The sequence below is a fragment of the Marmota flaviventris genome, chromosome 12, assembly GCF_047511675.1.
Source record: "Marmota flaviventris isolate mMarFla1 chromosome 12, mMarFla1.hap1, whole genome shotgun sequence".
NCBI lineage: Eukaryota > Metazoa > Chordata > Mammalia > Rodentia > Sciuridae > Marmota > Marmota flaviventris.
Genome location: NC_092509.1, coordinates 13,443,500 through 13,458,805, shown reverse-complemented (window position 1 = coordinate 13,458,805; position 15,306 = coordinate 13,443,500). Strand labels below are relative to the sequence as shown.

The 15,306-nt window shown below is 35.8% G+C and overlaps 1 protein-coding gene across 3 annotated transcripts in view; it reads left to right on the top strand.

The window, feature by feature from the left end:
- Lyst (lysosomal trafficking regulator) overlaps nt 1-15,306 on the top strand; it is a 161,233-nt gene that overhangs the window by 84,048 nt on the left and 61,879 nt on the right. For all 3 annotated transcript variants that reach the window (XM_027947958.2, XM_071619842.1, XM_071619843.1), the window contains 8 exons: nt 1,501-2,125; nt 2,828-3,005; nt 4,818-4,987; nt 6,191-6,421; nt 8,204-8,370; nt 9,606-9,758; nt 13,523-13,714; nt 14,830-15,008. In XM_027947958.2, the coding sequence (XP_027803759.2) occupies nt 1,501-2,125; nt 2,828-3,005; nt 4,818-4,987; nt 6,191-6,421; nt 8,204-8,370; nt 9,606-9,758; nt 13,523-13,714; nt 14,830-15,008 (1,895 nt within the window). The remainder of the gene's footprint in view (nt 1-1,500; nt 2,126-2,827; nt 3,006-4,817; nt 4,988-6,190; nt 6,422-8,203; nt 8,371-9,605; nt 9,759-13,522; nt 13,715-14,829; nt 15,009-15,306) is intronic.

Sequence of the window (15,306 nt, the reverse complement as noted above, 5' to 3'; positions counted from 1 at the left end):
CCAAGCACACCTGAGACAGGGTTCCACTGTTTATTCTACATTTATGATCAATTTCTCAATCATGTGCATCACTCTGCAACATTTTCAAATGCAATCACGTCTCCATCTTTCCAGGTCTTTTGAGCAGACTCTTTGGCAGCTTTAGCCCCTAGCCAATAGAGAAACAGAATCCTCTGGGAATTCACAGGAAAATGACAGAGAGGATGCACCCAACCTTTCTAATCCACTCTCTGATCATAACATCCTGTCTTTCTAATTTTCTTAGGGTTAATTTTTCAGATTTTGAGATGAGGTCTCACTACACTGCCTGTAATAATGTTGAACTTAGAATCCTCCTGCTTCAGCCTCCCGAATAGCTGAATCACCATGCCCAGCTTTTCTGGTTTCTTTACCACACTCCCAAGGTTTTTTTGCCTCTGCTTTCCCTATCCAGCCAAGATCCCATTAGCCTATAACTTCGGCAGTTTTCTTGACATCATCTTTAGTTTCCTTGTCCCTTGGCCTGCTGGTTTTCTTTTTTAAAAATATTTATTTATTTTTTTAGTTATAGTTGGACACAATATCTTTATTTATTTATTTATTTTTATATGGTGCTGAGGATTGAACCCAGGGCCTTGCACGTGCTAGGTGTGCACTGTACCACTGAGCCCCAGCCCCAGCCCTGTTGGTTTTCCTAACCTGAAAATCCCCAACCTGGCCTCAGTCTGACTAACCTCACACTGCTGAAGACTGTACCAGGGCTTTTAATGTTTCCCTATCATTTTTCTGTTTGTTCAGAATCACTTCCTTCTTGTATTTATATAGTAAGTGTATTCAAGTCTTTATGTCAACAGTACTTTTCAGTCTTCCAAATTACTCTTTTTTTAAAAAACATTAGTTGCAGATGGACATGATACCTTTATTTATTTATTTATTTTTATGGCTGTTTAATAACAATAAAATTGCCATTTATTGAGCACTTAGTATATGCCAGGCACTATGCTATAGGTCTTTCTTAATCCTGAAAGCAACCTGCAAAGTAGATATTCTGAACTCTCGTTTTGTGTTTACAAAAACACTGCTCATATGGTACAATTGAGTGATCTAACTGAGGCCACTGAACTAACAGAACTGACATTTTAATCTGGTTATCTCTAGTTGCAAAGCATCGGGTCTTTTCACCATATCCATGTGTCTGCTGGCCTGAATAAATTGTTTCACTTCATTCATTTAATTTCAGCAGAACCACTAATCCTAATGACTTTAAATCATGTGGTCAATATTGCATTTTGTTAAAGAAACAGGAAAAGGCATATGTTCTTGAAAGATTTTAATAAAATGTGGTTAAAAGAAAAATAGTTCTGGCGCTTAAGCATTTTAAGCAGTTGCTGGGAAATTAACCTAAATAGATTCTTTAACAATAGGTAGGTGGGCCTTCACCATGACTGAGACTTATAGTGCACAGAGAAGTGGTCCCTCTTAGCAGCTTTTTAAGTAGTATTTTTCTGTTGCTTTTCCTAGGAGATAGTTCCTCCACTGTTATTCCACAGCCGATGGCTGCCCACTTGCTGCGTTCCAGAAGCCTGCCATCATTTCCTACCTGTCCACAAGTGCAGCCACTAAAACTGACTGGAAGTTTGGGTTGTAGTATTGACAAGTTACGAAACATTGTAGATATGTATGTTGCTGCCCAGCCAGAGACACAGAACCCTTTAGGGGAGTTCAATGTGCTGAAAACAGGCAAAGAGGATGCACTCATCAGTAGCTGCGAGTCTGCCAAAACTGTCTGTGAAGTGGATGCTGCTTTCACAGCCCACAACTTTGCCAGTGTTGTCCCAAAAGGAACACTGGGATCTCCTGTGGTCAGAGTAGATCACAAAGACCTAGGAGCAGAACCCCGGTCAGATGATGAAAGCCCTGGGGATGAGTCCTGCCCACGCCGACCAGACAACCTGAAGGGACTGGCCTCATTCCAGCAAAGCCACAGCACCATTGCAAGTCTTGGGCTAGCTTTTCCTTCACAGAATGGATCTGCAGCTGTGGGCCGGTGGCCAAGTCTTGTTGACAGGAACACTGAGGACTGGGAAAACTTTGCCTTTTCTCTTGGTTACGAGCCAAACTATAACTGTGCTGCAAGTGCTCACAGGTACTCACATAGTTTTTATGCATCCCTCCCTCTTTAAATATTCTTTGAAGAATCTCTACACTCTAGAAATGTCTTCGTTACACCACTTCTGATATTACATTATGTTGATACCAAACGGAAAGTGCCTTTCTCCTCATTTTAATATTAGGTAGTATTGAGTTCCACATTCAACCAAAGGCTTAAATAGCTCTCAAAGAAAAATATCTCTTGTGGCTTATTTTATTTCTTGGAATTATTAGAGAAAACCCCTTAGTTCATGGAAACAATCAGATTGATTCTTATTCCTACTGGCATCTCAAGTAGTACTGCCCAGTGGGATCTTCTGTGATGATGTAAATGTCTTCTCTGTGGTGGAGAGTACCACAGATGCCACTTGAAACATGCCTGTTGAAACGTGGCCAGTGCCACTGAGAACTGAATTTTAAATTGAATTTAAAATAAATAGCAAAAATGGCAATCACTCCAGTACTAAGCATCATAAACACAGAATAGAATAGTGTTTAGTGTACTATATTCCTAAAAATGCCAGTGATAAAATGTGATGGCAAGTGTGTTAATCACAGTTAAATTTGGAAACATTTCCTAATCCTTATGAGATTTGTTTTACATTTTAAAATTACCACTCAGCACAGTTCTTAGGGTAATCATCATGTGGTGTTACCCTTACCCTGTGTTAGTGAGACTTTTTGGTCTCTGTTTTAGTGTAACTGAAGACTGTTTAGAACCTGTCTGCTGTGGACTGTATGAACTCTTAAGTGGCGTTCTTCTCATCCTGCCTGATGTGATGCTTGAGGATGTGATGGACAAGATCATTCAAGCAGATACACTTTTAGTCCTCGTTAACCACCCTTCACCAGCTATACAACAAGGAGTTATTAAAGTAAGCGCAAACACTACATGAATGCTGTTTTAATTCAGAAACTAAACATATGTATAATTTAAAAACTTGAATATTTATGTAAAATAGACTTGAAGCTTTATTTTATATTTAGGAATAATGAACTAAATATGGTTTTTTATTATTTATATTTTGTGTGTATTATCCAGTTTCAAGTTACCCATATATTTATTTATTCCAATGTTTTTTAAATCTACCAATAAATTCATGTATCTAAACATTTAGTAAATCTATGTCACAAAAATTCACAAGGTAAGTTTGGTTCACTGAGATCTCGCCTGCACAGACAGAGCATCAGAGTTTAGACCTGAGGTGTCAGCTCAGATGTCATCTTCTCAAAAGAACTTCCCTGATCACCTTATCAAAATTACTTCCTTCTAGCACTACTCTTTATTTTTTCCATCAAAGCATCCTGTTTATGTCTTATAATTATCTTTCACTTATTCTGTGGACTTATGTTTTAATCTCTCACATGAAAATAAACTCTGTTCATATCTCGTGTCTGGTATATAAGAGTTGTCCAAAATAGATTGTCAAATGAATAAATGTTTGATATGAATGGCTTTGAGTAGAAAGCAACCAAGCGCTGGAATGGTCTTTTAAAGATCCTCATTCTCTTTAGTTTGTTTGGATGTAAAGATTGTATAACCACTTGCAGTTCCACCTAGTATTCATTGTGCTTCCATTTCACACGCAGAGCACTGAGCTGGTTGCTCTGTGGGGTACAGAGGGGAGTAACATGAGCCCCTGCATTCAAGGAATTTGTGGTCCTGTGAAGAAGAGGGTCACATACCCAACCACGTAAAAGGCAAGGGACCGTGATGCGTGCTGCAGTGGCGGCACTGATAAAGAAGAATGCGAGCAGAGGGGGAGCAGATAATTCTGATGGAGACACAGGGAAGGATTCATGGGGGGAAACAACTGGATAGTATGCTGTCAACTTAGGAAACTTTTTAAATAAGGCAATAAAAATAGATGTTTGGGGAATGGTAGTCTGTCACCACTGTGAGGGAGGGACTGAAAAATAGGGAGAGGTGGACATGCTCCCTTCACAGGCTAGCATAGTAATCAGGGGAGAGACCACCAGTCCCACAGGCTCACCTGGAAGTCCAGGGGAATTCAGGAGTTTCCAGCCTGGAGTAATGAAGTCAAAGGACCAACAGATTTGAGAGACTTACTAGAGTGGAAGAGAGAAAGGTGCCTTCATAATTTCAGGTGGGGAGAAAAGCCCAAAGTGAGTTCACCTTGAAATCTATGGAATGGAGCTAAGATCCATCTAAGTTCAGAACCATGAGAGGAGTGGTTCTGGAAAGTAATTAAGTTGTATACACGTTGTCTTTAAAACAGGAAGGGTGGAAAATCAGGCCTGTGTTCAGGATAAATAACCTGTCAAGTAGTCTAGAAATAGAGCTCTAAGCAAATAGATATAGATTTACAGGGAGAGCCTCGTGCACTGATTTTATTTCCTTCAGAATTAAGCACATGTATTCATTCCACTTAAACTCCACCAAGGCTGCCAGTCTGCTAGGTGTCCCTGCTCTGCTGAAAAGGCTGGTTTTCCATCATAGCAGTGTTAAAAAGTCTCTTGAGAGAGAGACACCCCTAGCGTTCCACAGTCAGAGACAAAGTTCCTCTTACTATAGAGGGGGTCTTTCATTGAGCTTTCTGTGTTCTATATTTCTGAATAACTTAGACAATAACTTATAAATACAAGTATGATTGTATTTATACTGACTTGTATGTATTATATCACATTTAACATATGATCTAAATTGTCATGAATTTTTTCTTTAGCTCTTACATGCATATTTTAATAGAGCATCTAAGGAACAAAAAGATAAATTTCTGAAGAATCGTGGCTTTTCCTTGTTAGCCAACCAGTTATATCTGCATCGAGGGACTCAGGAATTGTTAGAATGCTTCATTGAAATGTTCTTTGGTCGACATATTGGCCTTGATGAAGAGTAAGTGGGTTCTTCCACCGTAATTGTTTCTTTTTTTAATCTTAACTGTCAAATTTAGTAAGTACACTGTTAAAATCATTTGTCAACTTTAGAAAAAAATCTAGTCATTTTCCAGGTAAATCAATTTATTATTTGCATATGATATCCTTTCCAATATTACTTCTTCCTTTGTATTTTATTCACTAGCTAAAAATTAGAAACAAAGAAGTGCTGTATCAAATGAAAGAAAGTGATAAAGTAAGACTTGGCTTGTAGTACTAACATGAGAAAGTTACCTGAAAAGAGAGTTTGCTCACATGTTCTCAACCACGGGTTATAGGAGTCAGAGCAGGACCTCCTCCCCCCCCTCAGAGCCTCAGGTCTTCTGGAAGAAGAGAGAGACCCTCACTTGAAATCCCTGCATGTCCTGATTTCTGAGATTTGGCCCTGGAGTAGTGCTGAAGGATTAGCAAATAAGTACAAAGTAAAAGAATATTTTTCACCCAAAATTTTCACAGAAAAATTATTTTTTGTTATTTCTGTTTATGATAAAGAGAAATGTTTGTCTCCTTATTGCAGTAGACAGATTCAGATCCTGAGGAATTTACTTATTTATTGAGATTTCAATAGCACTTTTCATTTGCATATAGCTTTTAGTTTTTTCAAAGCGATTCTGCATTATCTCCTTTGATTCTTGAAAAGAAAGTAGGGCAGATATCATCACACATATTTGACAGGTGAGGTGCTTAAATAATTTTGCTGCATCACAAAGGAAAATAGTTTTGGGACAAGAACTTAAGATTCATTCATTCCTTTGTGCTGAACCTCTTCTTACTAGCTCACTGTCTTTCAAATACTATGTAAAATAACAATAATAATCCTGTATGCTTGTTATGTAGCAGGAATGCCTTGGACATAAGTGGCACGTGAATGGATTAAAGTCAGTTACAGATATAAAATGGTATACATTTTTTTTTAATGCTTACATATTCATCTTGGGATGAACTTCTGGCAACAGCTTTTATCTTATTATTGAAGAGGGTCTATAATCTTTAAAAAGGTTAAGGATCCTTATTTCCCAAATTTATTTTCTTATAGCTTCAAATTGGGTTAACAAAATGACCCAAATTTATAGTATCAAATCAGGCTAACATAATGGCCCATTTTTTTCTTTTTTTGTGACTATTGCTTCTAACATGTTCTTAATTTTATTTTTTATAATAGATTTGACCTGGAAGACGTAAAGAACATGGGACTTTTTCAGAAGTGGTCTGTCATTCCTATTCTGGGACTAATAGAGACCTCTCTGTATGACAACATACTCTTGCATAATGGTCTTTTACTTCTTCTCCAAATTTTAAATTCTTGTTCTAAGGTAGCAGACATGTTGTTGGATAATGGTCTGCTCTATGTGTTATGTAACACAGTAGCAGCTTTGAATGGATTAGAAAAAAGGTAAGTTTTAAATTGTTACTCAAATTTACACCTGATAAGTCCTTTAGAAAAAGAAACTTTAGGGCTGGGGATGTGGCTCAAGCGGTAGTGTGCTCGCCTGGCATGCGTGCGGCCCGGGTTCGATCCTCAGCACCACATACAAACAGAGATGTTGTGCCCGCCGAAAACTAAAAAATAAATATTAAAAAAAATTCTCTCTCTCTCTCTCTGTCTCTCATTCTCTCTTTAAAAAAAATTAAAAAGAAAAAGAAACTTTAGTAAGAGCTAACTTTAAAGTGTAACTTTTCATAATGCTTTCAAAGTTCTTTGCTACAAAAATTTTGAAATTAAATTAGCTTGGAGAGGGCATAATTTCCAGCAAAGTTTAGTTATGAAGAGGGTATTTGCCCCCAAATAGATTTGCTAAGCTTCCATCATAGGATTATAAAAATTGTTATCCTCATCAGGAATAGGAAATTGAGGATGAGAGAGATACAGTAGCTCATTGAATATCACACAGCCAGTAAACAAGAGAGAACTTGAGGACTGAATCTGTCTCACTTCAAAAGTCTGTTTTGAACTCACCATGCTATCTTACTATTAGCATACTCTATCACTGTCCCTGAATAAATTAATTCATAATAGTCATATTCTATCACTATTATCATAAATTAATTTCTAGTAGTCAAAAGTACATTGACAAAAGGCTTCCACCAATTGATTAACAGCTTTAAAAATATGTTGAGATTAGATTTTTATTCAGATTTTATATCTTTGATGTCTCCATTTATGATGCACAGCATACCATTTTTACTAGCATAATGATAAGATACAAATCTTTAGAAGCACCATCTTATTGCATATTAAAGCATTAAATGTTATCTGTATTCTTTCAGAGAAAAGATAGTATATCTTTAGTGATTCTCTAGGCCAGAGACGACTTCTACTCTACTCAGTTCAACTTTCATTGGACACTTACTATATTTAGGCTCTATATACTTGGCATATGAGAAATAAAAAGAAATACCAAGTATTATTTCCTCAAAATGCTTAGTCTTACTTTCAGTACAATTTGTGAAATTGATAAATTGGGAAGGGTACCTGCAGCTTGTTCTAAAAGTAGTTTTTGCTTCTATTCTGTAAAAAGATGAATTGTGCTTGTTGATAGTCCCCATGTGCTGCTCTATATGCAGTTACCATGTCTAACCCTTGCTTGATTTGGAAAAAAAAAATGAATGGAGGGAAGTATAGAGGTCTAACAACATACACCAAAGTAGGTTATCAAGGCTGAAATTGAGGGACAGAAGTAACTGATTCATATTTAGTATATATTTAGAAGTGAATAATACACATTCAAACCTATTATCTCTTTTGATCCTTAAAATAACTATAGTTTACACAAGTAAGGTTCAGAAGGCTAATTGATCTTCTCAGGCTCACCTTCTTTGGGGAGCCTTTCTTTGTGGTTTTGCTCATACCCTCATACCCTTCCCCCTCAGTGCGGACTAGGAACTTGCTTCTGCATTCCCACGGTATCTTGTGTTAACCTCTGTTGTTGCATTTACCACCATTTACTGTTGATAATGATCTCTTTACCTGTCTGGTAAAGATTATAGTTTTGACAGAAGTCAAAGTGTATCTTCTCATTTTTGTTCCTAGTATACAATGTGCTGCCTGCCATAGAATGAATATGAATAAATATTGAATAAATGCATGCTGGTAGAATGGGAATTGAAACCAGTTCTCGTGGTCTTAAATTATTGGTTCTTACAATGTCCTGCATTGTGTTTTGGTCATCTTCAGCCTTCCTGTGAATGAATACAGATTGCTTGCCTGTGACATACAGCAACTTTTCATAGCAGTGACGATTCACGCATGCAGTTCCTCGGGCTCACAGTATTTTAGAGTTATTGAAGACCTTATTGTACTCCTTGGATATCTTCAAAATAGCAAAAACAAGAGGACACAAAGTAAGATTTATGGATTTTTATGGATCTGAGAGGAAGCTAAACAATTTTTGGGCCTAATTTCTTTTCTCTTGGTAACTCTTTTTTTCTAAAGGCTTAACCGTAACTTTGTGATGATATTGATTGGCTTTAAAAGGCAGCATTTTGGAGTGGTAAAGACAGTGATGCCTTGACTAGTAGCAGGCAGCACATCATAGGAAACTGCCAGCAGCTACTGATTTTTCTTGCCAAGTAGAATTGAAATTCTATGTGGAATAGTCATGCCCTATAGTTTTCTTTAATGGCAAATATTAAAGTGAAGGTATAACTTGGAAATGTGAGAATTGTGGGTTGAACATTTGCTGTAGGTACCAAAAAAAAAAAAGTGTTCTTTGAAGCAATTATGTAAAATGATATAAATTCATGTATTACTTTTTTCCTTTAAAATTTCATAGAGTCCATTTGGATATTTGCTTTAAAATTGCTTTTAAACATAGTTTTAAAATGCTGAATTTGAGAACCCACATTGAGAGAAATGAAAAGTTGTGCTGCAGTTGTGTACAATGAATCAAAATGCATTTTGCTGTCATATATTCCTAATTAAAATTAAAAAGAACAAACTGTACTGCTTTATTGAAATGAGACCTTAATGCTATGAAATTAACAATGTTTATCACTCTAAATATGAATTATTATCTTTTCAGAATTTTTTTTGCAAAATAATTGTGTAAAAACAATAGTACTGATATTTTAAAAGAGGAATATTCACTTGTAAATGTTACTGTTTTTTATGTAAAATCTATAATTACCTTTCTGAGTATATTTTCTTAATGAATGAATAGTAAAATTAAATTTGCAAATCATATGGTATTGTAAAGAATATTAGAAGTGTTTGAAAATAAGCTTGACAGTGGCATAAATACTGCACTGTCAAACTGAAATCTTCCTAATACAACTGTAGTTTAAGAAACCTCTTCATAGCCGACTCCTGTCTATAATTGCATGTGCTCAAGAAAATCCTTTAGTACAATAAAATATCACTGTCACAAATTTTAAAAAAAATTAAATTAAAAACATTTTAGTTTAAAAAATTTTAATTAATATCTAATAAAATGTTGTTTAGATATGGATATTATGTATTATTTGGGATATTATTATTCAGATGGTAGATAACTAAACAATATTGGATATATGAAATATGTAAAAATTTAAAAAGTCAACTCTTAGCTAGATAACATTCTAGTCTCTTCTGTTTTTAGATATGGCTATTGCTCTGCAGCTTAGAGTCCTCCAGGCGGCCATGGAGTTCATAAGGAGCACTGCGAATCATGACTCTGAAAGCCTTCCTGATTCAGTCCACTTACCTTCTGCCCCCCATCATGTTGTGTTTCAGAAGCGGAGGAGCATTGCTGGTGAGTATTAAAGTAACATTTTAATAATTATGAATTGAAAGTAGATTGATTTTCCTATATTTTCGTATCTTAAATATTTCTCAGGTTAAAAAGTTGAACTATAAAATTTGAGAAAATTTTCCTCCCAAAGGAAACTATTCCACTACTTTATTTTCAGTTCTTGATCAGTTATTTCTTAAGCCATCTACCATGTCAAGCACTAGGTTAAATTTTGGAGTTACAATAATTAAAAAACATATTCTGCCCCTGAAGAGATTATCAAACAACATGGAAGTGCAGAGGACTGTAATAGAGCATAGTAGGGAGACTGGATTTACTTCAGGTCTCTGTGGAAGTGAAATTTCAGTATATTCATAGAGGATAAGAAAGGAGTTAGCAGGTAGAGTCAAGGAAAAGTGTTATAGGTAGAATGAGAGGCATAGGCAACAGGTCCAAGGTTGGGGAAGAGCTCAACTTGTTCAGAAAACTGAAAGAAAGCCCTCTAGCTGGAATGTGGCCCTGGAGGAGAGTGTTGCCAGGTGAGGCTGTCCAGGATGGTGTGGGCCAATTCATGGATAACCATATGGATCGTTTCAGAGAGTTGGGAATTTTTTCCTAATGGGAAGTTGTCAAGGTTTTAAGTCAGTGGGCATGATCTAATCAGACGTTCATTTTGTAAGTGTGACTCTGAGCCTAGCATGGTGGCACACACCTGTAATCTCTACTGCTTGGGAGGCTGAGGCAGGAGGATTTCGAGTTCCAAGGCAGCCTGGGACACTTAGTGACTCTCTCAAAATAAAAAATGAAAAGGGGTGGGGGTGTAGCTCAGTGGTATAGCACTCTGGATTCAATTTCTAGTACTGTAGGAGGAAAAAAAAATGCCTCCAGCTTCTATAGAATGTGAATTAAAGGAGAGCAAAAGAGGTAGTGGAGAGTCAAGGAGGGGTTGGTGCAGTAATCAGGCAGGCGATGGCCTCTGGCATGTACTCAGTTAGAATGCACATGGCATCAGAACCATCTGTAAATTAGCACATGTTATCCAATAATCCATATTGATGTTAAAAGACCTCCTTAGGTTTTCCACAAAGTCTGCTATTCCCTTTATACAAACATAATACGGAAAGATAACTAAAACCACAAACAGGATACGAGCACATACATGTATGTGTACATCATTTGTTTACACAAACACTCAAGTATCTCCAAACAGAGCACTATTGTTTTTCTTAAAGTTAATTACCTTTACAGACTTAATGACTTTTAATACCAAATCTTTCTTCTATTCACACTAATTCACTTATTTGTGTTTAATGCTATGCAGAATTTTAAAGTCCTAAAAACCTCACCCATATAGAAAAATTTGTAAACATATGTCTTACAGTAATTTAACTTTTTCTAAATAAAACTTCCATAGATGGAACTTCTGAAACATTCATATAACTAAACTCTCTGCCCTTATTATTTATTACCTGAGCTGGCCGACCTTTGTACCTCTTTTTTGTCCCAGGTAGATTGTTTCCTGTCCCAGGTCTAGTAGTATACTGCACAGGTTCCTACATGCCAGTAGATGCCTTGCAAACACCTCCCTTTGCAGGACCCCATCCTGCAAACAGCACTGAGTTCCCTTCTCTTCAGGGAACAGAGTCCCAATTCCTTGGCCTCTGTGTCTCTTCTTGGCATGGATATATATATGGGAGAGAGATGTAATTTTGCCTAAATGGCATCATGCTGTGTGCCTACTATTTACAAACTGATTTCTATTTTAATTAATATATTATAGACATCTTTCCATATCAATAAATATTTTAATGAATTCATGATAATCTCTTGAATTGATGTATCATGATATTCTTCCTTTTTATCAGTAAACAAAGTTTTGTAACTTGTTTGTTTTTGCCATTATAAACAGGACAGTAAAGTACATTCTTTTAAAAGTGTCCTCTCTGCTTCCTTGCATATCAATATCAAAAAACTTTACATGTCATCTGAATGCATGAAGTTAGTCAGCATTGGGAAATTATTTATATATTAATTATATACATTATATATATGTATCTAAATTGTCATTCATACAGACAGTAGATATTTTTGTATTATTAATATAATTCACATACAAATGAATTTCCTTTTTGTTTTTAGCCAATAAAAATACCAGCCATTAACAATTTTTTATTCTTTATAAAGAATGAGGCAGGTATTGTGTTTCACATCCATTATTTAATTTAATCCAGCAAATAACACTCTTTTTTTTTTTTTTTCAAATAACACTCTTGATCCATTCATTCAATCATCAAATAATTACTGAGTACCAACCATGTACCAGCTACTATTTTACCTGTCCTCTTGGAACTTGAATTAGAATAAGCAATAAGCATATAAATAAATACATTGAATATACTGTGAGATAATGATAAATATCTATCTGTGAGGTAAATTCTATTATCTTTCTAATCCACATCTTACATATGAGGAAATTGAGGCTTAGAAAGAAATTTACTTAAGGCCACACCAACTCCATGTGGCTCGATGCAGGAGTGCTGACATGCTTCCCACTTTCCCAGCATGCAGTGCTGGACAGGACAGCATTCCTTCTTTCTGTTCCCTGCCCTCCCTCTGGATGGCAACTGTCAATCACCAGTGGGAAAGTGGTCAGAGACATAGACATCAGGGAAGAATCTGCCTGAACTAAGGACTCTGCCTGACAGTGTTATCATTGAATGCAACCAGCATACAACCAGGATACTTATTCTTTTTGTTTGTTTCTTGTGGTTTCTTTTTGTTTTGTTTGCCCCAAAGGTGACTCTACCCACCAAAATGTGCAATGTAAAATAACTGTAAAATTTTTAAATGTCTCGCAGGATAAGTCATCAAAATCTATTATAATTTACTCATACATAAGTCATTTTTATAGAAGTTATTTATGGAAATTGACATATTTTCATGATTAAAACAAAGGTTCAATTCCAATGAAGGGTTCCATTATTCCTCACCTGCCAAGACGTCATTTTGGTTCCTATGGTCAACTTCCGATGCCCTTCTCCTTCAGCCCATTAAATCAAGACTCCTCCCCCATGTTTTCTCCTGGATGCACTACAGGTGTGGTACCTTCCAGAGCAGGTGCAGTAATGGTGCAAGAGCACCACTCCAGTCTGTCCAATCTGACAAAGAATTTCTCAGGAAATATTCATGTAGCACTGAATTCCAAATGATGCATCTGCCCCAAATCATTCTAATAGCAAATCACTGGGCTTGCATTCACCCTTCTGATCTCTTCACTTTTATTGGCTAATTTCTACTTTGTCATCATATATAATTTTCAAAACTACTTTTTAAAATCCAACAACAGTAATTATCCAGAAATAGTAACATTCTTACTAAACATGACATACTTTAAAACTCTGTTGATGATTTTGAAACACAGGGAAGTGAAACAGTATTTGAAAATTATTTTACCAAAACATTCTGAACCACTTATGCCCATCTAAAACTTTGAATATTTCAGAAGACTCAAACATTCAAAAATGATATTCTTCCTGTTAAACTATATCATGGGCTTTGACCTGATTATTTTGGACTTCAGAACCAGAAGTACTGTTGCACTTCTTGGAAAAGGGGAAAATATCACTTTCTTTTAATTTTTTTCTCTTTCTTTCCCTTGTATAAATTTATTTTATGATAAATAAGTCTGTCTTTTTGTGGTCTAATAACCAAAAAGTTGTATTAAAAGTAGATTTCTTGATTGTTGTTAACACTGGCTTTGCACATTTTCATTTATATACTTGAAGGTCCTAGAAAATATCCCCTGGCTCAGACAGAATCTCTTCTGACAAAAATGCGCTCAGTGGCCAGCGACGAGCTCCACACCATGATGCAGAGAAGAATGAGCCAGGAGAGCCCTAGCCAGGCCACTGAGGCAGAGCTCGCCCAGAGGCTGCAGAGGCTCACTGTCCTAGCAGTCAACAGGATTATTTACCAAGGTAGGACGGCAGAATTGGCTTGTCCTTCCTCAGACAGCGAATGTAAAGAAAAGTACCTTCAGAGGGCACCCATTAGGTTTCAAATTTTTAAACTGCATTTTTTTTCTGTTCTTAACGTCTACATTATTAAAGGAATTTCTTACCTGGAATGGATAGTCTGGAATAAAAGGATGATTTTTAATATGTTAAATGGAATCCTAGATTGACTGTTGATTTTAGAGTAATTTGGTACTTCTAATATTTTAACTTTTCTTTTAAGGTAATTATAGATTCACATTAAGTTGTTAAGAAATAATAGGGAGATCCTGTGTACCTTTTACTTTGTTTTCCCCCAGTGAATCTTGCAAAACTATAGTACAATGTCACTATCAGGACAGTGACAGGAGTTTGAGACCAGCCTGAGCAACACAGCAAGACCATATCTCAAAAAAGGAATGTTATATAGATAGAAGTGTGTAGTAGGTAGCAGATTGATTGAGGCATCATTGATAATGTATATGTAAGCCAGTGCATCACATTTACACTTTAAATACCCACCATACACAATGTCTGTTTCTCAATCATGCCCCAATAAAGCTGGGAAAAAAAAATTTAGGTAACCTCAGAAAGGCAGGGAAAAGAAAAGAATGATTGTTAATCACTAGAAAAGCAGAAAACCCAAGGGGGATATTTTATCTTAACTTTTGTAATTTACATTTGGGGTAACAGTTCCCAGGCTATACTCCAAAACTGAACCAGGATTATCACAGTAATTGGATTGTACATACAGTGAAACAGTTCTGCAGATCTAGCTAATGCAAATTATTATGAGGTCTTTATGTTTGATTTGTACAAGAGTCTTACGGTTCTAATAATTTTGCAGTTTAACTCATCTTTACTAGTAAGTTAAATCTTTTATTTATGATTTCGTGACTTAATGTATTTTTAAATCTGCATTATTTTAGGTGAATTCTTCCTCTACTATACTGTATATACTGTCTTGAATACCCCCCCCCACATTTATATTGTGATAATTGAATTAGTAATTGCATAAAATATTTTTACAAGCATAATTATCACTTATAATGGAAGTATTGTGATTTGACTAATAGTTTTTGTTTTTTTTTAATTCAAAGAGTTTAATTTAGACATTATTGACATTTTAAGAACTCCAGAAAATGCAACTCAAAACAAGACCTCAATTTCCCAGACTGAAATTTCTGAGGAAAATATGCATCATGAACAGCCTTCTGTTTTCAACCCATTTCAAAGAGAGATGTTCACCTACCTGGTTGAGGGATTCAAGGTATCTATTGTAAGTATATCACTTGGGAAATGTTCATTCACACAAAAGGAATAGAGGTTTTATGTTTATGTACTACATTTCCAAAATCTATTTCTTTGTGCTCTTTCAGAGAGTCTTCTGAAACTCCAACAACTTAAAATTTTAATAATCAAATAATATATATTGCTGATTTCCCCATTCCAAAATGACTCACCTCATGCAACCTTGGTTTCTAGATCTGTACCCTGAAAGCCTTTTTCTAATCTTGTAGTCTAGGAAGATCAGTATCAGAAAAGAGGAACTCTTTGATGATTACTCTGAGATATTA